The sequence below is a fragment of the Amphiura filiformis genome, chromosome 10, assembly GCF_039555335.1.
Source record: "Amphiura filiformis chromosome 10, Afil_fr2py, whole genome shotgun sequence".
NCBI classification, from domain to species: Eukaryota; Metazoa; Echinodermata; class Ophiuroidea; order Amphilepidida; family Amphiuridae; genus Amphiura; species Amphiura filiformis.
In genome coordinates, this window is record NC_092637.1 from 32,545,399 (window position 1) to 32,569,815 (window position 24,417).

The 24,417-nt window shown below is 37.3% G+C and overlaps 1 protein-coding gene across 1 annotated transcript; it reads left to right on the forward strand.

Annotated features, from left to right (window-relative positions):
• The first annotated feature begins 2,218 nt into the window (after positions 1 to 2,218).
• LOC140162752 (tubulin alpha-1 chain-like) lies at positions 2,219 to 8,997 on the forward strand. Its single transcript, XM_072186044.1, has 4 exons — positions 2,219 to 2,290; positions 4,556 to 4,778; positions 5,962 to 6,110; positions 7,904 to 8,997. The coding sequence occupies exons 1-4, from the start codon at positions 2,282 to 2,284 to the stop codon at positions 8,882 to 8,884; spliced, it is 1,362 nt and encodes a 453-aa protein (XP_072042145.1). The 5' UTR covers positions 2,219 to 2,281; the 3' UTR covers positions 8,885 to 8,997.
• The last annotated feature ends 15,420 nt before the right edge of the window (positions 8,998 to 24,417 follow it).

The following is a 24,417-nucleotide window of genomic DNA, read 5'->3' on the forward strand; positions in this document are numbered from 1 at the left end:
CAGGGGAATTCCCATGATAAATTATTCAAATTGTTTTTGATCAAGTTGATGCAAGAAAGGGGAATCCCTAAAATGCCTCATGAAATAGATTTTAATTGTAAACAAAGATAAATCATCGAATTAAATTACTCGACAGGGCACATCACACCCTCCCCCTTAAAAGAAGAAAGTTTGAATGTAATGAAAACTTTCTTAAATGTTTTCTTCTTTTACATCAACTTCAACATAGTATTAACTTTGAGTACTTAACTCAACATACACAGTGACTACTAATTGTCACACAAGTTCCTCTTTAAAAGATTTTTTGTTGGTCAGTTTTTATGCAATTCTGGACAAGGCATCAGCCATTACATTGTCTTTTCCCTTAATATGTTTGATGTCCAGAGTCCAGATTGTACTCTTGCAAGGTCAAACTCCACCTCACCAGTCTTTGGTTTTTGTTCTTCATCCTGTTGATGAAGGTGAGAGGGGGATTGTGATATGTGAAAACAAGCACATGGTATACTGTGGTACCCAAATACACATCAAAATGTAGCAATGCTAATAGCAATGCTAGACACTCCTTCTCAATTGTGAAGTAATTTCTTTGGTGCTTGTTAAATTTCCTTGAAAAGTAACAAATGGGGTGGTTTATTTGATCTTCACCCTCTTGCATCACAACACCTCCACAGCCTATGTCACTGGCATCAACAGTCAACTTGAACTGCTTCTGAAAATCAGGTGCAGTAAGTACTGGTGTGTTGAACTCATGAGTATTGATTTGACTTTTTACACTGTTCTGACCAAATGAATTTTGCATCTTTCTTCAAGTCAAAGGACTTGCTATCTCTGAAAAGTTTGGACAGAACTTTCTATAATCATGATAATAGCCAACCATTCCTAGAAATCTCATGAGTGCCTTCTTGTTTACAGGTGTGGGGTATTGCTCAATTGCTTCAACTTTGGCTTTGATATGTTTCACCTGACCTTGACCTACAACATATCCCAAGTAAGTGACTGTGGCATGGCAAAACTCACTTTTTACCAGATTGACTGTCAATTGTACCTCAGACAGCTTCTTAAACAATTGATGGAGTTGTTCCATTTGTTGTTCCCAAGTTTGACTGTAAACAATCAAATCATCTACATACGCTTCACATCCCTCTTTGTCTGCCACAATTTGGTTCACCATTCTCTGAAATGTTGTTGGCGCGTTTTTCAAACCGAATGGCATAACTTTGTACTGGTAAAGACCAAATGGTGTACAAAAAGCAGAAATCTCTTTGGCACGGTCTGTGAGTGGAACCTGCCATCAGTACCCTTTCAAAAGATCAGGTTTGCTAACAAATTTTGCATTCCCAATTTTGTCTATGCAATCATCAATTCTTGGAATTGGGTACGAGTCTGTCTTTGAATGAACATTTGCAGCTGTCATGTCATGAACCATCAGGCTTGGGAACAATACACGGTGAACTCCGTTCACTACTACCTGGTTCTATGACTACTTGGTTCTATTATATCATTGTCTAGCATATAATTTTAATAAATCTCATTTTTGAGATGTTCCATTTTCAATGGTTGACTCTGTAAGGATGCTGCTTGATTGGTTTTGTATCACCAACATCTACATCATGAAATGCAGCATTTGTTCTATATACTTCTACTTCTATTTTCAGGAAATAATTATGTTGTCAAATTTGTGAATCAAATTTGCAATTGACTTTGTTGATCTTGAGAAAGATGACCTAACTTTGAGTCCAAATTAGTGAGCACATCAGAATTGTTCAATTTTACATTATATTCTTTGTGCTCCAATTCTTTATCCTGGTCAAATTGTCTATATCGGCATGTTTTTCCACATTATCAGCATGTTTCACTGTACACACAGGTTTTGGAATGCCACTGTCACTTCTTTCAACATACTCTTTGAGCATAAAAATGTTTTATGCAAAATAATTGACACTTTTCTCGAAATTAAATTCCTTTTTTGATGCGTTGTTCCAAGAAGGATTTTAGGAAGAAACATTTTGGTGCAATTTTCCCCATACATTGAATACTGTATTTCATGCATGGTAATCGATACCAGCAAACTAATGGTACCGTTCACAATAAAGCTTCGGCAATACGATAATGGCTCACACCAAGGTCGATTGTAATGTAACATACACAGGTGACCAGCGTAAACCGTATTAAACGCTATCCTGGATTTTTTTACACGTACATCAACCAACACCTGTATGGTCATTGATTGTATTCGGGTCGTCTGAGCAGTTTATACCGAAAACATCATACATCTTACGATATGAAAATGGTAAGCAAAAGCATTTAATTACTTTCATTTATTTTATCAGAATTCAGTATTTTATTATATAATTATCTCAACTCTTAAATGCGACCTAATAAACTGGTGTCGGCGTGGTCAAATTTGCAGTGGAAACAAAAATACGCATGGTGGTGTGAAATACCACTTCGTTTTTGTCAGGAACACGCCCTTAGCACGTATTTCTTCATTAATGTATAGTTTTGATTCGATAAAAAGGGAGAAAAGTGTCTTTAATTGTTCATTCTTAACTAGAGTGTTTGCTACATTTTAGGGTAAAAGTTTGCATAATATTATTTAATTGCATTGTTCTGACTTCGGAGTGTATTTTAATTGAGCAATATTCTAGTTGTTTTTCAAGCGTAGTAAAAAGCTACAAATTATATACACCTACAACATGTACAATAATATTTTATATCAGTGAATACGTTACAATATTTTTTTATAATTATTTCTATATTTTACAATTTTAAATGAAGAAGTGAGGCTCAGGCGAAATGGCACTATATAGTAAAGGAGAAAAAAACAGAACTGTAGAGCAAAAGTGAAGAGCAAAATAAAAAGAAACAGAAAAGGGTTTTAGGCGCTAGCGCCCTAAAAGCAACACATTTTGATGTATAGTACCATTTTTTTCAAAAATGTTATTACGTTTTCAAATTTTGTCGCGCTTTTTTATTTACTAATTCATTTTGCCGCCCCTTCGTTTTTGCCGCTCCTGTTTTTGCCGCTCTTCTTCTTCCGCCTCCCCTTCACTTTGGCCGCCCCCTGCTTTTACCCCGGTGGGCTCGCGCCACCAAAGCCTCTTCCCCGGAAAAAAAATACGCGCATGAAAGCTCACTATCATTCGCAAGATGCTGTGAACTACCAAATCGCAAAAGTTTAAAATAGTTGCTAGCCTTAGATAAAACGGATTCGCGCGATTGCTGATTGAAATAAAAACCAATCGATATTATGATAGGAACAATAGGAATAACGTTTCATTAGACAATAGTATTAAAAACAATGATGAGAAAATCAATATCCATTATCAATAACAATCAACGACAATCGGTTGTTTTGTACATACAGTTGAACAATAATTATTATTCAATACTGAAGCCCATTAGATTTTCAACATCTGCAATACAACAGTACAATACAGTATTGTATGTTAGGATTTATAAGAACAGTAACATCTGCCATGGGGTACCCTATTCGGCAATCGCTCCATTGAATTGAGTAATAGTCATTTGAAGTGAATCTATGCATTTGACAGACTCTTTATATAACATTTTAGCACTGGATCCGTTATGTTGTATTATGTTTCCCATTCAGACCAGGGATGCCGAGTGATTTTTATTTCCTTTTACATTCCTATGTTTTCTACACCATTACGATATCATTATTTAGCTTCATTATAAACTGAGTTATCTAACCTTTAAAATCACAGATAAAGCAATTTTAATGCCTATGTTGGTTTTCAAGTTCCTGGGTTTCCTCACAAAAAGAACTAAAAAAATATAGTGTAACACTTCTAACATTACTTCCTGTAGCCACGGTGTTTTGGCTGGTACTGATTGCATGTGAAGTAATCTGCTGTTTAAAAAACGTCAAAAGTAGATGGGATTAATTCATTAATTCATTGATAAGATGCGTTACTTGATAAAGCAATTTTTGCTTTCCAGATCCCGGGTTTCTGTTCAAAAATAATTTGAACAATTTTATAACATTACTTTTTGCATGTGAAGTAAGTTGTAGAATTTGTATTTTATTTATTTATTTATTTATTTATTTATTTATTTATTTATTTATTTATTTATTTATTAATCAATAAGTGTAATCAATAAGTTTTATTGTTTGAAATCAATATTTGTAATCAATATTTGCTCTCTTGTCATTATGCGTGGACTTGATTATGTTTTTCTACACCAGTCTGATGATTGCCAGCAAACTGCTGGCATGAAACTGACAGTAACTGGAATGTAAATACAACTCTGCTTTTTGGATAATACTTTATTTATTTATTTATTTTATTTTATTTTATTTTATTTTATTTTATTTTATTTTATTTTATTTTATTTTATTTATCTATTATTTATTTATTTATCTGTTTTATCTATATATATTCATATATTTATCTATCTATTTATTTATTTATTTATTAAATTATTATTTATTCATTCATTTATTTGTACCGCAGGTCAGTAAAAATCACATTTTAATTCAACATGTTCAATATCATTATTTCAATTATTTTGTCTTTCATCGCGTGTCTAGCGTGAATGTATTTCTATCCACGTTGGTCAAGCCGGTGTGCAGATGGGCAATGCATGCTGGGAGTTGTATTGCTTGGAGCACGGTATCATGCCTGATGGCCAGATGCCTAGTGATAAGACCATTGGATCAGGAGATGATTCCTTCAATACCTTCTTCAGCGAGACGGGTGCGGGAAAGCATGTACCAAGGGCCATATTTGTGGATTTGGAGCCGACAGTCGTAGGTAACTACAAAGACTATACTTGTAGTATAAATTACGTTTGAATGAACACAGCTGTACTCGAACCAACCGCAATCGTATATCGTATTTCAAAGTACAATATGAGTCATATTGACCATATAAAAACAAACAAATAAAAACAGTCGACACTCAACATTTAAAATTCCCGCGCAAAAATTGTCTAGGGCAATGACGTCATGGTTATTTGTGCTCAACCGTCGGCAGCCTTCATTGGAATACAGGGACGTCATTGCACTAGACAATTTTGGTGCTCGGGAATTTTGAAAATCATGTGTTGAGACACCGGCGTTTTTATGGTCAATATGAATTTGTTTGAAATAAAACCATATGATTCGTGTTTGATAATTATTTTTCTCACATACATGTGTAAGGCATAATATCGTGATTGCCAGAGACTTCCTTTAAAAAATAATATATGTAAGAAAACAAAATAAAAAAATATATATACAGAAAACTCTAAATACAGAATATTACTCACCAATATGACCCAAACACATTCACCCAATTACAGAACATTTTGTTACCATTGTTGTGACGATAATTCATTCGATAAGTGAATATTGATCACAGAGCCATGATAACCATTCATCGAGTGAACGTTTTTATGTCCATGCATCAATTGCACTGACTGAAGCGATGTTTTATTTGTGCTTTGATAAAGACTTCACTCCTTGTTAACCTTGCAACCGATACAGACGTGCCCAGGTTTGGCTCATGATGTTTAGTTAGATTGGTCAACATGATGGCGATTATATTGTCATCATGTCTTGCACGTGAATCATATTCAATTATACTTACTATGATGCGATGTAACTCTGGTAAGACTTATTAATACACACCTTATGTATTTTGATGATGTATATTCATAATAAATTCTTAAACTTAATTTCTGTTTCATCTGGTTCATTTCGTGATAGTCATTCCCGTTCCCGTTCATTCCCTCATCCTTTGGGACTCCAAATCTGGTACCTCGCTCTGCTTTTCCCTTGGACTAATTCCCCCAATTTAGCTACATAACATCATCATAAATCACTGAGAAACTTCGTTATACGAATTGGCAATTATTATTTCTTGAATGGGGTCTGCCCCCAACACCGCACCATGCACAGCTATCCTTCAACCGAGCTGGTTAAACTAATTAAGTTTATTCTGTTGTTTTAATCAGATGAAGTCCGTACCGGTACCTATCGCCAGTTGTTCCACCCAGAACAACTGCTTACTGGCAAGGAAGATGCCGCCAACAACTATGCTCGTGGCCATTACACCGTCGGACGGGAGCAGATTGATATGGTCGTAGACAGGACTAGAAAATTGGTAAATTGTTAAATAAATTATTTTTGCAAAGTACGAGACATAACGGGTTTAACTACAAACCACTAATTGTATTTTGTTTTGTTTTTATAATTAGTTTTTTTTATAATTAGTAAAACCTTTTTGGTATGTGCATTCCGTGTTGCCGGTCCGCCTCCGCCTTGTACATGGGGGTGTGGGGGGGTATGCAGATATACCATACGGTTGTTTGATGATGTGATCATTTATTACTAACAAAACATTACATAATTTTCCATTCTAATTCTATAACCTGTATATTTGTGTGCAAACTGAGGGCGCTATTTACATATATTTTAAATACAATTCAAACGACGGTGGACGACATTATTCAATGTGGCAACAGCCAAAAGCGTAAACAAAACAGACAATATGACGGCAACACTGCCTGCACGTTGGACGCAATTATTTTTTCCCGAGCCAAGATGCGTTTTTAGCTCTATTGACCCCATTACAGAAAAAAAATGCACAAAATATATTTCCCAGTGCAATGTATACATTTTCACATGAAAATAAATAATTTTAGATTCAAAGAAAAAGAAGAAGAAATTTTTTAATCATTGCCGGGGTGGGAATCGATCTCAGGACCCTCTGCGTGAGAGGCGAGACTCTTAACCATTACACCACAAAGTCGCATTGATATACGTCGGTGAATTTTCAGTATATATCGTAACATATCGTGCGTTATTCATACAAAAAATTCAAAAAAACAGTACTTACAATGAGGTTCATTGTCGAACCTCAACGGATTTAGACTGATAAAATAGTGTTTGATAACATGCATACACTTTTGGAATTATTTGAGACATTTTTGTGTTTACGTGTAAAACCAATGACGACGTCAAAATTCAGTCGATCTTGGCGCCCCCCCGATAAAAGTTAAACGAATAACAAGTATAAATAGTAGTTTGAAGATTTTCTTGCTATATGTTACTCATTTTATGATGTTTTAATTTTATTATACAAGTGTCTACCCATTGTAAAGATGCAAACAAGAGTTACGATAAATAGCGCCATCGGTGTTCAACTTTGCTTAAAATGAATACAGTTATACATGCCATCAAACAACCATGACTAAACTCGTGCAGCACACATACCTAATGCTTTAATGGGCTTACATACATAGCATCCCCTTGTGCGACTGCACTCCTTTTCAAGTTGGTTAATAATATATAGAAGCGCATGTGTCACATTCTGTGTGCTGTACCATTATATAAAGAAGTAGGTACCATGGATGGAGTGTGTCTAACAAATTATAATAAAACAATGAGAGGAGGGAGCAAGAGAAAGTGATACTATAATTGAAGACGGAGATAAAAAGAATTTACCGCGTCTGACGTCATCTGTCAATCAAACTCGAGCACAGTTTGTTTACAAGTGTCGTGATGATGACTTGCTGAACGCGGCGGTATAACCGGGCGCCTTATTATTAATTTTGCACCTTCAAACATGCAAACCATCTCAAAAGTTAGGTCTTTATAGTAGGAAACTTTCTTTCGCGAAGGCACCATGTCAACAATGCCTAGAAAAGCTGCTTTTTGCCTTGTAAAAGTACGTAATTTTTCGCCATTTGCTGCTATTCCTTTTCTCCGATCAGCACCAGATAGATCGGTCTTCCTTTTACGCGCTATTAACCTGTGTTAACCAATCAAGGAGCGTAATTGACAGTGACATCAGACGCGATAAATTCTTTTTATCTCTGTCTTTAATTATAAGAATGTTTTTCACGTCAATGAAATTATAACCCGATATTTATATTAATTTTGTTGCTTTTACAGGCCGCTCAATGCGATGGTCTGCAGGGTTTCTTGGTCTTCCATAGCTTCGGTGGAGGCACTGGTTCCGGTTTTACGTCTCTCCTCTTAGAGCGTCTCTCAGTAGACTTTGGAAAGAAATCAAAACTTGAATTCTCCATCTATCCTGCTCCACAAATCTCTTCTGCCGTCGTTGAGCCGTACAACTCAATCCTGACCACACATACCACATTGGAGCATTCCGATTGTGCCTTTATGGTTGATAACGAGGCTATCTACGATATATGCCGGCGTAATCTCGATATTTCTCGTCCAACGTACCAAAATCTCAATCGATTGATTGGTCAGATTGTGTCATCAATAACGGCATCCCTTCGTTTTGATGGCGCCCTCAATGTTGATTTGACGGAATTTCAGACCAATCTCGTGCCGTACCCGCGTATTCACTTCCCACTTGCCACTTACGCCCCAATCATTTCATCGGAGAAAGCTTATCACGAGCAACTCACAGTCAGTGAGATCACGAATGCTTGCTTTGAGCCCAAGAATCAACTCGTCAAGTGTGATCCTCGGCATGGAAAATACATGGCATGTTGTTTACTGTTTCGCGGCGACGTAGTACCCAAAGATGTCAACGACGCAATAGCAGCCATAAAAACTAAGCGTACCATCCACTTCGTAGATTGGTGTCCAACAGGTTTTAAAGTAGGCATCAACTACCAGCCTCCTTCGGTGGTGCCCGGTGGTGATCTAGCGAAGGTTCAACGTGCAGTCTGCATGCTTAGCAACACGACAGCCGTCTCGGAAGCCTGGGCGCGTCTTGATCATAAGTTCGATTTGATGTATGCGAAGCGTGCTTTTGTTCATTGGTATGTGGGTGAAGGAATGGAAGAGGGGGAGTTTTCTGAGGCGCGTGAAGATTTGGCGTGTCTGGAGAAAGATTATGAAGAAGTGGGGTTAGACTCAGATAATGTCGAGAGCGATGAAGAACAAAGTGCATATTAACTCCAAACTATTATTGTTAGCGAAAGACCATTTCGGCGATCTACTGAATTCTTTACAAAACAAAATCAATATCTACGTCATCGCATTAATTAGCACTACGCGAATACCTCCATTGACGATAATACGCATCGATGATGACGCAGATTCTTTTTCTCATCATAGGATTTGGGGAATTACCGTAATAATCAATCAGACAAACATGTGAAATTGTATTAATATTTATTAAAAGCAAAAATAAGGATGTTATATTTATTATCTTTTACAACGTAAGATAAGAACAATGTAAAAATGCATTGACATAAAAAAAAAAAAACTTTTAAAAGGTTTAAGATGTGTATTAGCAAAATAATATAAATTGTAATTCATGATAACAGGGTTTTTACTCTACTTTGGGGCTCTTTGTTTCCTTTTATTTATTTCCCATTATACAAGCGAAATATGTATATAGATTATATACAGCACTAGTCGTTAAGGTGGTGTGAGAGCCTTTATGAGGCATTTGGAAAATGTTGTAAGCATGTTTTTAATGTTTTGAGTACAGGGCAAAGTACAATGATCGATGTGTATTTTTTTTGGAGGACATACGGTTTTCATAATACGCACATTTGAATTTTCTTTGTATTGTATTGTTTTTATCAGTACTTAATGTAGTATATTATGAACAAATATGACTCGAAAGCGATCAATAATAATGTAATTTTTGTGAATATTTTTGGTAAAAAGCAATGCACGCATGCTCAAAATATTTTTATTTCACTGAATATTTGTGTCAAACTTTGTCAAAATGTTCCTGATAACTTCCAAATAATTCATGCATATTTTATTAGATGATTTATTAGCATTTAGCAGACAATATAAAACATTAGCACTTAATTATTAGAAATACTTTGACCAAGTTTCAAGAGTAAACTTCTGCAAAATGAAGATATCCCGAACATTTATGCATATCTTTTAGCAAATCTTTTGGTAAATACTACTATCAATTAGCACTTTTAGCACAATTTCAATCATCTTTGTTTCGTTTTATTGCTTTTATGGACAACTGCGTGACCCGATGACTTTCCAAGCTTGGAGCTGATTGGCTACATTCATACAAAGGAAAGCGGGAAAAATCCCCCAGCTCGGCTCACCTTTTGAAACATTGAACATCAGCAGCAAACAAGTGTTTTTATTTTTTTTTTACAATAAGATACAGCGTTTCCAAGAAGATATAGAGTTTACCAATAGCATCGATATCACTACCATTACAGGTCTACTTTCGTTTAATTCAATCATTAATAATGAAATTATATTATACAACAAAACATGTATGAAATGTAGGTTCACCATGCTAGAACAAGATAATAATTTTTCTGGTCGTTCCAGAAAGCTTACAAATTAATATCGCATCTGCACATTTAAAGATACATAACACTTCTGGAAATATCTAAAGTTAATAATAATTATGATAAAGTTTAAATCAGTACCTTTTAAAAATGGGACTATTTTTTAAAATGTGAGCCAAGGATTGGTTATTTTAAAACTTACTGCTTTCTTTAATTACGTTGTCAACTTTTATTTGGTACATTCAGACTAAGTTACGTCAACTTATTCAGTTTTTACTTTACTTGACCAGCCATATAGTCTTTTACAACCTCGAAAACATAGTCTGCAGCTGCAGTATAAGATAATCATAAATGTAACGAAAGCTAATAGCAAGACTGCGATGACGTCTAATAGTAAATACTGGAATATGTTCAAATCTAAAGCAGCAGATCGTAAATGTTTGGCGCCACCGTTACGTATAACATATTCTATCCAATCAGCGGCTTGTTCTGTCGGTGTGCGGGGCGAATCACGGAACATGGCGGATATACGAGTGGCATTGTTCTTGTAACTGAAAGGAAGAATAAAAAAAGTATTTTACCTTATCGTACAAGATGATTATAACAAATGATAATTGCTTATAATATTGTTTATCAATGTAAATACTATTTTGAATCATCATAAAAGTTAACCTTGTGTTTTGAAGTGATTATTTTTTGATTTGTTGAACCAAATGAATTTTCAAATTGATCAAAATTCAGATTTTGCAATTCTAGGAACTTCTAGCATAGAAGTTCCAATGAAGCAGACAAAATATTAAACAAACATAGAGGCAATCTGAAATATTAAAAACATGCAAATAGAATAAAATAACACTTGCACCGGAAGTTATTTGCGATATTTATGAAGTAGAAATAGATTTGTGTACAACAAAAATATCCGATTCTTTCGTATCATTGTGTGTGTGTGTGTGTTTTGTTTGTGTTTTTTTAATTGGTGTTTTGAATGAAGACATTAACAGATATAGGCCAATTTCTCGCTATTAATCTCAGATATAGGCCATTTTAATTGCTTTTAACCTCACACATAGATGCCACGCTTTTGTAACATTAACATACTCTTACATTGGATCATCAATGACTGTACGTATAGCTTGAGCCAACTCGTCACTTGTCAACGTAGAGATGTCAACTTTCACCGCCATACCACGTGTCACCAATCTCTGTGCATTGTCGTATTGGTCAGCAAACAATGGCACAGCAACCATAGGTACTCGGTGATATACAGCTTCCCATACACCATTCAAACCACAGTGATATACAAAGGCTTTGATCTGAGGATGACCTGTGAAGAGAGATGAGGGGCAGTATGATGTATGTCATACAAATGATTTTTGTTCCAGTGTGGAAATGATAAAATCTTAGGTAATCTTAGTCGACAATCGAAAACATTTAGGTGTCACACGATAATTGCAACACTTCGTAAATGATTCTTGAAACGAGCGAGTTTGAATGATGTCTTACAAATCTGCTATACACGAGCATATTTCCAGAAGCAAGTACTTCCATAAAATAGTCTAAGAACACGCAAAAGTGCTAGAAAGAGAACCAAAAGAATTTTCCAGATGAGTTAAGTCATTCACATCAGGAAAAAAGCTACCGAACTTGAACAGAGACACTGGACTAGACTCTTATATCCAGGTGGGATACCTTCTGATACCGAAGACCACCAGGAGGACGAGGAAAACACGTTTGACGTCATCTAAAAGTGTGACGTCATCCAATGTGTCAAGCGATATAAATGATCAGAGCCATAACATCCGGCTGAGGACGCAGTTAGTATACTGAAGAAGCGCAATCAAATTTTAGTATTGCTAAAGTTAAAACAATCTTCTAATATAATACATAGGCTACTCTGGATACAGTCTATTTTCTTTGATTCGCTTTTTATGTTCTGTTTACTTTATCTAGTCCTTCCAATAAGCTGGATGTAGAGGTATCATTCATCAGCTTATAAACAAAGTCAACAATATCGCAACATTTAGTGGAATTGTTAGGCATACTAAGGGAATAGAAGGATACTACAGAATCATTTAAAACGTTAGATTATTATGGTACGGTATGGTAAATGTTGACATTTATATAGCGCCTTTCACATGTATCAAAGCGCTTTACATTTATTCCACCGTCGTTAGAATATGTCAGCTGCCATAAAATGCCCAAGGCATGCTCATACCTTTGGGCGGCGCTCAATGGACAATATCCCTAACAGCTCCCCATTACACCCCTGGGTAGAGAGAGGCAAGTGAGGTAAAGTGCCTTGCCCAAGTGCACAACACGATGGCACCACCGGGGCTCGAACTCGCAACCCTCCGATTGCGATGTAGAGCCCGTACCGCTGCGCCACCGTGCCCCCCGGGCTAAGAGCAGCCTAATAGCTGGCTCATTTCGGCCAGCTCATGTTAAGCTTACCAAGCAGATCATTTTGTGGTATCCAATCTACAACCTTAACATTAGGAGTCAAAGTGGCCGATGGCATGCCGTTCAACTTCCAGATAACCTTTTGAGGTAATTGAGCAAAAGCTCCAGCAAAGAGACCTGCCACATCTTCATCGATACCGGTTGCATAGGAGCCCATTGAAAACAACACTACGCCATCTTCACCAGCGCTTTCAAGAAATTCTACCCATTCCTGTTAAATAAGAAAAAGATTCAATGTGTCAATTAGCATGATTAGTGCTGTTAAAGTTCTCTAGCTTCGCTGGGTTACAAAAGAAGCTGGTATTTCTTATGTTATGAAGAAAGACTGGCTAAATTCATTTAATCAGAAAGACCCTTTATGATCACCATTGCATTAAAAAGATAATTATAAATATGTTTGCATATCACAACGCACGCGTCAACTGCAGGTAAATAATGATTTTAGTACAAGCGGGAAACTAACCAGAAATACGCCCTGTATCGAATCACGTGTTATGGTCACTAAAATGACCCAGGCCAAAATCACCTGCTTCCGAGCTCCTCAACACTAAATACATAAACACACTGTTTATTATAGAGAATAACGATACAAAATAAATCTTAATACCGTAAAACCCCGTCTACAAGGATATACCTAAGAAACGCCCTCAATAAAATTGGTTTGCTTGTTGTATTTGGAGTTTGAGCAAATATATACTGGCACTGGGTGGCTATGCATTCCATCTAAGTATGTTGTAACACCAATCAATTGTATTGACATAATAACGACTGTTTCGTATATCAGGATCGTATAGCTCAATTGATAGAGCGTCAGACTTTTGAACTGAAGACATGCTGAAGAGAGCATGGTCCGGGCACCGGTTCCGTTTTTTCATTCTCGTTTAATTTTAACTTTTTGACATGTTCTTTTTATCTTTCTTCAAATCTACCTTTCTACTTTTAATTTTAGGTGGGTTTTTTTTTTTTTAGTTTTTTTTATTGTTTTTTTTAGTAATTTTGTGGTTTTATAGAAACTAGTAAAAGCATTTATTCTAAATAATAGCGAAACCCACGGTTAGACAGATGTGTTGTAACTACTTGTCTGTCCTCGTCTTTGCAATAAATACCTATGTTGCTCCTTTGTGCCATCCCTATTCTTGAGGTAGGGTGCGTTTTTGGCTTAAGCACGATTTTGTTTCTACTTGAAATGAAATCAAAATAAATATTGTTCTGTTGCCACAATTGCAGTTTTTTAAATAAAAAAAAATAGATGAGGAATAATAATTATTCCATATTTGAATCTATTGTCCCATCAAGAATAGAGTGTCTTCAAAAACTTCAATCAATTCATCTGACAAAGGAAACTATTCTGGTCATTCAATTTTGTTTCGCTTGCACCTGTTATATCACAGGCGTTGGTAGAGAAGGCACACTTCTCTTGTCTTCACCGAAGTAGTGATGTAAACACTAACATGATTAATTACCATAGCTAGCAATGGACATACACTATTTTTTTTTCCACTTGAACCCATACTATAGAGGGTATTCATTACTACGTCATTGATGTGATTGCTCATGCATACAATTCCTCCACATAGGTTGTTTAGCTTAATCGGGAGAGTGACCTCTTGAAATGATGATCACAGTTATCTTTATTACAGTGAGGCCCACGTACAATGTTCAACACAAAGTGAACAATGCTATAACTTGGAGGACAAACAAACCAACACCGCCAAATTCGACTGACATATGTACAACGTGGGAAGCTATGGGGAAATTGAACACTTGTTGTCTGATCATGCATGTGTTTATGGTTCGGGTAGCGGTTACTTAGCAACTCTCGTTCCGCTTGGGTTTATTGCATACACTCTATACGCCGTAGAAGTGACGTCATAATCGGATTAACTACCATAGCAATAGATGAATACAATTTTTGAATAGACCGCCCTGCACTACAAGCAGGTTGCACTAATCACCTGTGTATGTCAGCAAACGTAGATTGAATACAATTCCGCTCTTTTCAAAGAGACTTATCTTACAGGTGCGAGTAATCAGCCTTTCTTTGATATCTATGGTTCAATGTATCGGTACTGCGTGAACGTTTTAGTGCAGGGCGGTATTGTCAAAATTGTATTCATCTATTGCTATGGTAGTTAATCCGATTAACTACGTCACTTCTACGGCGTATAGGCTATTCGCTGTCGATGTGACGTAATTAATCGGATTAACTACCATAGCAATTGATGAATACAATTTCGAATATATAGCCCTGCACTTCATCGTTCACGTGGCACCTATGCATTAAACCATAGTTGTCAAAGAAATGCTAATCACTCGCCATGTAAGATTAGTATTTATGAAAAGAGTGGTATTCAATCTATGTTTGGTGACATACGCGGGTGATTAGTGCAATCTGCTTGATGGTAGTTATTGCGATTATTACGTCACTTCGACAGCGAATTGTAGTATAGACGAATCCAACAAGCCAAGTGATGGTCAGAATTTATTCGGCCATTATACGCTGGTGAAGTTGCGTAATTAATCGGATTAATTACCATAGCAATAGGTGAAAACAATTTTGAACATATCGCGCTGCGCTACAAGCAGGTTACACTCATCACCTGTACTGTGTATGTCTGCAATCATAGATTGAATACAATACTGGTCTTTTCAAAGATCTTACAGGTGCAGCATGATATGGTTCAATGAAGAGGTACCGCCTGAACGTATCAGTGTATAACGCGGTATATTCAAAAATTGTTTTCACCTATTGCTATGGTAGTTAATCCGATTATTACGTAACTTCGCCAGCGTATTGGAATAAAACAGAAGGATGTGAGTTCATAAGGGCAATGTCGGGGATAGGTCACAATCGATGTGGAGAGATGAGAGGTCCGACCAACAGCCATAGCGATTCAACTAATTCCAGCGGACGGTCTGTGGCTAGCAGGTTGTGTATGACGTGCAGTCCCTAAATTCAGTAAATTTTCATCGTCAACCGTGTAATTGAATGGGATTATTTTGAAATTTTAAAACGCTTGAAATATCAAAAACAAATAGGCCTATGTTGATAAATAATATAAATACAAGCTAAAACCGTTGGGGTTCGATAATGAACCCCACAAAACTAACCAGTATATGGAAAATGCCATACGGCCGGGCGGTTTCACGAGTTGCCGGCTCGATCATGTCATCCGCCGCCTGGTGGCTAGTAAGGAATCGTCTTTGACCACATGCGCAGATCTGTCTCGTCAGGAAGATATTTAATATCCCGAATTTATAATAGGCCTATGCCTACCAGTTCCATCGTATAACCGATCTGCTAGAGAATATTTGTTACCATGTTTAATAAATTCGTATTTATCGTATAATAAAATGTAGCCAAATGTATATTATGTGTCACACGGTTTTCTGCTGAACCACTAGCAGGCTATGTTACCACATCTATGACAATGACAAAGGTGAATTTTGATGATTTTTACGATCGTCCGGATGAGCAAATCACTGAATGGGTCTTTGTTCCCTCCTCTCCTTATCCTGCCAATATTATATGAATCAAAGAAAAATAAAGAAAAAATAAAATTAAACAAGAAAAAAAGACAAAGAAAAGAAACAATAAAAGAAAAACAATAGAATAAATTAAACTAAATATGAAAAAAAAAATGATCACGAAAGGAGTCTTTAGAAAATGCAAGAAAATATAAATGAAAAGTTTGAACAATATTTTGTGTGACCGTGATGAGTCTCGAACTCACCATCTTCCGATCTAAAGAACCAAAGTCTTATGCCTTGCCAAGTGAGCTATGCTCGTGAGATGCGAAATAAAGATAAAATAATACATTGTATACCTGCTTGTGTCGGTAAATGATTTGCTCAAATTCCATAATGATATAATATTGTGGAGGGCGCTAGCGTGAAATATGCTATCATCACAGTCGATTCTATTCCTTATAGACGGGTTTCTACGGTATTACTACAAGAATTTAACTAAGCCTGGAGATCTTGATTGGCTGACTTTCTGATGAGATTCCGTTGATGGTCTCAGTTCTTGATCCAAGATCCGGCAATGTCCAAGATCTTGTCTACCCAAAGCAAACCCTTGGTCTATCATGTCTCAATCCAAAGTGATGACTATGTTTTCACTATCCTAGCTTGTATGCTAGTGCTTTCCAAATGGTCTTCTATGTTGACCGCTGCTTTGAAGTTGACAAAACAATCGAGCACTATTGGCTCTACTACCACCTTTGGCGTATTTTATTCTCTCCAACACACAAGAACCGAAAGCCGAAGTTTGAAGACTTCGATTAGGGTAACTTACGAGCGTATGTAACACTATTGGCTAACATAAATTTCACAGACTTCATCCCCCTTAGAACTTTGCACAGCTTCTGTAAATCGATTACTCTCCAGGCCTTATATATCTTATTTTTACCATTCTAGAATGATCTTAACTATTTATGGAATATTACATCATTAATCATCCCCAAAATAGCACAATACATGATTTCTGAAAATAGTGCATTACCTCAACACAAGCCAATCAGAATCATTCACCCGTGTCCTTCATGACTATTCTAGAAGTCTCCATTGAGCAAAATATTCTTCTTGCATTGAGTTTCCTGAATATTCCGTGTACAGACCAATAGATATCAAAACAAGTGAAAACTAATATCTGATGACAAAATACATAACCTTTAATAATTATTATGGAATATTTTGGGGCATATAGCACTGCTATCAGACCACTTACCGCCAGTTACAAAATAGAGTAGCCTTTCCAATTCGCTACTAATCTATGATAATTATCCTATTGTTAGTAACGACCAACAGAATAAAAATCCTATATTGTTGAGGGCACAATAAAATAAGCAGTGTCTCACTCTCCTTAATAGAATTTCTGAACGATTAGACCACATGGTGGTAATGAGATAATTGGAAGTAGCCGCTCGCGTTCTTTTCCTTTCTAGGTGAGCTAGCTACGGGAACTGTGCATGGCGTAGAGTGGTGTATCTGCTATTTGATATTCAGACGATAGATCTTTTAATACCGGGGTAATAAATGATGAAAACACCCTTAATGTTTGGTTTCTATAAAAACCAATTGTAAGGCTTGCACTTGAATATATGTGTTGAAAGAACATGATAATCTGCGTATTTTGTCTGCGTATTGAAAACCAAGCCTGCGTATTGAAATCAAAAACTGACCTAAATTCGGATTTTATGCAACATAACACAAAAATGAGTCCTTCAAGCAGATGAGGGGCTACAGCGCATGCATAGCGGAGAAGAAATGTACCAGGCGCACTCTATAAAGTTCAGTGACCAGGCTTTTATCAATAGCCTCCGTCGGAGGTCCCTCAGCCCATAGTCTCCCAACTATTAAACAGGTCAGAACAAAATGGCCATGAGTGGCTGTCGAATAATTAGTGGATTCGACCTACCATCATGGGGATTTATGACATGAAGATATCGGGGCGATGACACTGTGCAGTGTTAACTCACCACATCCAGAGGGCGTCCTGGTCCCACTGTCAAACCACCTACTGCTTTGGTATTTGGCAAAAACGGTCTTGGGAAATCCAGAACAAAATTAGTATTGATCAAATTAAGTTCTGCGTCCTCACAAAGCCCGTGTTCAATTTTCACGTCTCTATAAGGATCAGTCCGTACAATGTATACAACTATGAAAAGTAAAGAAATTCCAACGTTGCATATTCGTTGTGGGAATGACATCACGTGATCCAAACCGGAAGCCGCTTCTGGCATATATGTTGGATTTAAAGGCGTTCGGTTTGCAAATAGGGCCAGGTTAGGTACTATTAAGACAGCAGACAAAGCGACGTAAGGAATACCAATATATTTGTGGAGATATTGATATATTAAACACCCACCCATGTCCGCTATCGATAGATCAAAGTTAGAATCGCGTAATCTCCGGATTGTCTATAACTGAATTGACGCATTCTTCATGGTGCTTATCTACGAGATCGAATAGTCCATTCAGCAATTCAACATACCTGCCGCTTAATCCTGCTGCGGTCATGCTTGTCATAAGTTCAATATATTCATCCAGCGTGAACAAAGATGGGAAAAAGATGAAATGAATAGCTGCCTCTGTAGGGTTTTTAGATGACACGATTTCATTCTCATGACGATCTGCTACCAGCATAGTAATGTTATGTCCACGATATAATAATTCTTTAGCGATATTGAGCATTACATGATAATGACTACCGTGTCCTGAAAGCGGCAAGAGAAGTATATTGCTGCAGTACGCATTGGTGAGAAGGTTCACTGCCAAAAGTACAAGTATCGTTCTTGAGAACATGGTGAAATAATAGAAGTGTAACCATATGGTAAAATTCCAACGAAACGGTGATCATCCGGGGTGATCTGCTCTTGAAAATCTGTAGCTGTTGCCGTATTATATGGGTGTTTGTGACGGTTTCGTATTGAGGGTTTTACATTGTTGATACAATTATAACGATAACGATATTCACCACTATGTAGGATGTCATCGAAATCTAGACTATGTACGTACGTGTGTACTTTTAAATCACGACAAAGTTACTCTTTCAAAGGGTCAATGTTCAATGTACACCGGAATTCAAAGTGATGCTCTTTGAATAAGTTCATCAGGATTGTTAGATATCAATTATTGGTAAATTATGCTTTGCGAATCCACTTGATTACTCACGTTTTTAGACGTTTCATCTTCCTACGGAAGACTTCATCAGTTATGTGATGACCCAGCAACACTCCTACTCTCATCTCCAGAGGGTGCAGTTCTTTGTAATAGCTTGTCATATACATGATTGAGTGAGTATGTCCCTTCATCGCGGTTGATAACGTTGCCCCCCCGTTTTCTGATCCACATTGCTTCTCTAATCCATCTGGTTTGCTTACATGAGTCTTTGTCGATTACTTTGGCTCCATCCCAATCAATGACAGGGTTTTGTTGTGAAACATGGTCTGTGATGGCGGACTTGTTAATTTCATCGACCGATTCCTTTCGAACAGCGCGTGTGAATTTCCTCTCTGTTATCTTTTCCGATTCTTTTAAATGTTCTTTCAGTCTTACCCCGAAAGGTCTGCCGGTTTCCCCAATGTACGACTTCTTGCAACTTTTGCATGGTATTTCGTAAACACAATCGCAAGTTTTGGTGGCTTCTATTTTGTCTTTGGGGTGTACAAGGTTTTGTTTCAGCGTATTGTGTGGTCTCATCGCTGTCTGGATGTTATGCTTTTTAAACACACGTTGCAAGTCTTTCAGATACACCTTGGACATAGTGTATCACTACCATGCCCTTACTTCTTTCTGTGTTCTTGTCCTTTACTTTCTTCTTCGCTTTGGTTTTATCTCTGATCTGATGTTTTACTTTTTCAATCGTCGAGTAAGGATATCCACATTGATTTAGCGCATGTTTGATGTGTTCCTCCTCCTGTTGTTTATCCTCCTCTTCCGTTACAATCGCGTCTTTCCGATCAAGCAATGTTCTGACTACACCCAATTGTTGGTGTAAGGGATGTTGCGAAGCAAAGTTTAAATACTGGTCGGTGTGCGTTTTCTTTCTGTACACTGTTGTCTTTACCGAACCGTCTTCTTTCCGATTGATCAGCGTATCGAGGAAAGGTATTTTCCTTCTGCTTCTTCCTCGTGCGTGAACTTAATGTTGTTGGTTGGATCCGCTTTGTTGAGGTGATCTGTCAGTTCTTGCGTAGTGCCCTTTGGTATAATCTCGAGGATATCGTCGACATATCTTTTCCATAATTTCGGACGACAAGCGATGGGTGCATTGGCTATGGCTTTTTGTTCCAGTCATTCCATGAAAATGTTCGTGATAATCGCGCTCACCGGGCTTCCCATGGCCACTCCAAATTTCTGCATGTAAATTTCTCCCCTGAAGGAAAAATATGTCGTCGTCAAGACAAATTCAAGTAATTCAATAATGTCCTCGGTGTTAAGGTAATACACTATTTTAAAGTGTTGCGATTTGGTAGTTCACAACATCTTGTGAATGGTAGTGAGCTCCGGCAAAAATTACATTGCTCATTTCCTTGCTAGCGTGTAGAAGAATTAAAATATCACAGAAATGCTTTTATAGGTCATGTGGTTCTTGAGTTATGTTGTAAAGAGGGCTGAAACAACAACACTTTTGTAAAATGTACATAACTCATTAACAACAATAAATTAAGCAAGTTTTCAAAGTATATGATTTGTAGAATGAACTTTTGCAAAACATCAATGTGTTATTTTTCAATAATATATTGATTTAGACAATAAAATCGGATTTTTTGGCTGCTTCGACCAACAATACCGCATCTACCCTTAAGTAATGTTCTTTGTTTCAGCGTGGTGTCCTTGTCCAGATAATCTCTCACTATCTCCAGCGTTTTATTGATAGGTGTATTCGTGAACAGTGACACGACATCATGTGAATTAAAAATGTCCTCGTCGTCAATTCTGACGGTAGCTTGTTCTTCCGCTAATTCCCGCGAGTTGGTGACATGATGGGCTGTCTTTCCTACCATGGGGGACAGAATCTCCGCTAACGCTTTAGATGTCTGATACGCGATGGATCCAGTGTAATCCACAATTGGTCTGACCGGGTATCCCTCTTTGTGAATCTTTGTGGTGTAGTATATGCGTGGTGTATTTTCAGCAGTGGGGTAGAGCAACTTATATTGGTTATTGTCAATCTTGTTTTCTTTCTTCAGTCTCTGTAAGGTACCCAACAACTTCCGCTTGTACTTTGAAGTGGGGTCTCCTTTAAGTTTCTCGTAAGTTTTTTCGTCACTAAGCAAGTTGTTTACCTTTTCTTCATAACCGTCGGTAGATGTAACAACCGTGCTTCTACCCTTGTCTGCACCCATTATTATGATTGACTTGTCCTTTTTCAACTGTTTGAGTGCTACTCTTTCCTCTTTGCTAATGTTCGATTTCGGGATTTTCGCTGATTTTAAAACTCCTGCGACTTCCGCAAGTAGGTTTTGTGCTTCTCCGGGTGGTAATTTCCAACTCACTTTCTCGGCCGCGACAATGAAATCCTCGTTGGGAATCCTGTCCACCGACACCGCGAAATTTAAACCTTTTGTCAGCAGGGAATTCTGCGAGTCCGTAAGCTTCCTTTCTGTGTTGTTTACAACCCATTTTTTCAGCTGTGTTCCCGACAAGTCAATATCCGGTACGGCATTTCTTTTCTTCGCTAGATCTTCATTTTTGTCTTTGAGGCTGTTTAACTTCTTAATTTGTCTTTCCTTTGACTTTTCATGTTCCGTTTTGCGTATGTTTTCCAAATGAAATTCAAGATGGCGGCGCACATCGGCTTGCTCGTGGCCATCGTTTTTACTTTCAAGTGTTTCTAGAACTTGTCCGTGTAATTTTTGACTTGTTTTGTTTAGATCAGCTATTCTGTTGCTAACGACGCGAATGCGCTATGCGTTCTCTTACCAGTTCGTTTTGTGCTTTCTGTATTATATTCCGTGCCTTGATGGTGTTGATCGGGCAACGTAATTTCAAACTCTTGGGAGTGATCCCGCTATCTTTACAGCGATGTGTGAAGGTTAAATGGTTGCGATGGCGTGCAATTTTCTTCTCAAAACTCTCCAAATCAGGTACATTTTTCACTGTCTCTTGACCATAACGACTTCTTAACTCTTTGAATAAGTTCATCAGGATTGTTAGATATCAATTATTGGTAAATTATGCTTTACAAATCCACTTGATTACTCACGTTTTTAGACGTTTCATCTTCCTACGGAAGACTTTATCAGTAATGTGATGAACCAGCAACACACAGAAAGAAGTAAGGGCATGGTAGTGATACCCTATGTCCAAGCTGTATCTGAAAGACTGCAACGTGTGTTTAAAAAGCATAACATCCAGACAGCGATGAGACCACACAATACGCTGAAACAAAACCTTGTACACCCCAAAGACAAAATAGAAGCCACCAAAACTTGCGATTGTGTTTACGAAATACCATGCAAAAGTTGCAAGAAGTCGTACATTGGGGAAACCGGCAGACCTTTCGGGGTAAGACTGAAAGAACATTTAAAAGAATCGGAAAAGATAACAGAGAGGAAATTCACACGCGCTGTTCGAACGGAGTCGGTCGATGAAATTAACAAGTCCGCCATCACAGACCATGTTTCACAACAAAACCATGTCATTAATTGGGATGGAGCCAAAGTAATCGACAAAGACTCATGTAAGCAAACCAGATGGATTAGAGAAGCAATGTGGATCAGAAAACGGGGGGGGGGGGCAACGTTATCAACCGCGATGAAGGGACATACTCACTCAATCATGTATATGACCAGCTATTACAAAGAACTACACCCTCTGGAGATGAGAGTAGGAGTGTTGCTGGTTCATCACATTACTGATGAAGTCTTCCGTAGGAAGATGAAACGTCTAAAAACGTGAGTAATCAAGTGGATTTGTAAAGCATAATTTACCAATAATCAAAGTGATGCTGTTTATTATATGGCTAATACTATGTCAGTATTTGTGGTTATTGTCACCTAAGGTAAACAGGAGAATTCAACTGATAAAAACTCGGTGAGATGGATATTCTGAAAGGTTTAAACACACGCAGAAAATCGGTTCCTTTGCCCTTTCCCGCTCTTTCCCGACTGACACAAAACAAATCTAGAAACCCCTCTTTTTTTTTAGGGTACAGCTTCTTAAGTTGAAAAAAAAAATATCCGTGAGATGATTCGTGGTGAGATAATTTGACAGTTGTGGAGAAAGATTATGAAGAAGTGGGGTTAGACTCAGACAATGTCGAGAACGAAGAGCAAAGTGCATTAACTCCAAACAATTATTGTTAGCAAAAGGCCACGCCGGCAATCTCCTGAATCCTTTGCACAAAACTCAAGATCTACTTATCTACTACCGGTACTACGTCATCGCATTAAGGGAGCACACCACTAAATCAATGCGCAATTTGTGCAACCCTACTGAGTTCCGGTAAAATACAGAAAGTTTTTGAGGTATTGTGGGCTGATCTATGGACTAATAATCAGACAGAGAAGCGAATTGTAGCTTAAATGAATGTGTAAAGCCTGCGCATGAATTTGAATCACCAAAAAAGTCGCATATTTATAATTATAGAGAAAATAGGTCCGCGTATTAAAAAATGAGCAGAAACAGGTTTGCAGTCTTGAGAGCATGGCAAAACAGCGAGGGCGCTGTTTAGTGGCTCCTACCGGGAAAACGAGGTGGAAGACTACCCATACATTGAAACATATGTTAAAATTTCATCGATTTGTAATCGACTGGTTATCATTTAATTTCTCAAGGAGAGGCCTCAAAACGAGCAATGAAAACTGGTGTTTCTACACGTATTTCAATAGTGGTGTGCGCCCTTAATTAACCCTACACTACGCGAATACAAGTCGAATATCCCATAATTAAAATAAATAATTATCAAATGGCTTGAAAGTGGCTCATGGAAAGACACGGCTCTTTTCAGAGCCAAGACCAAAACTTGACAGATGGTATCAACGTTATTATACACTAGCGTTGAAATATATCATAAACCTAAACACAATACACATCAAATCGTCGGCCGTATCACATACTGACGTATTTGCAAATTATGCATTTCGAGAAAATCGAACTTTTACCATTATTTTTACCATTTACCAATGTTTGGTAAATTACAGTTAAAATCCATTAAAAACATGGTATTTTATTTGAGATATTTATTCGCAATGTAGGCCTATAGTTTATTGGTAGTTACACTGATCACATTATAATCAA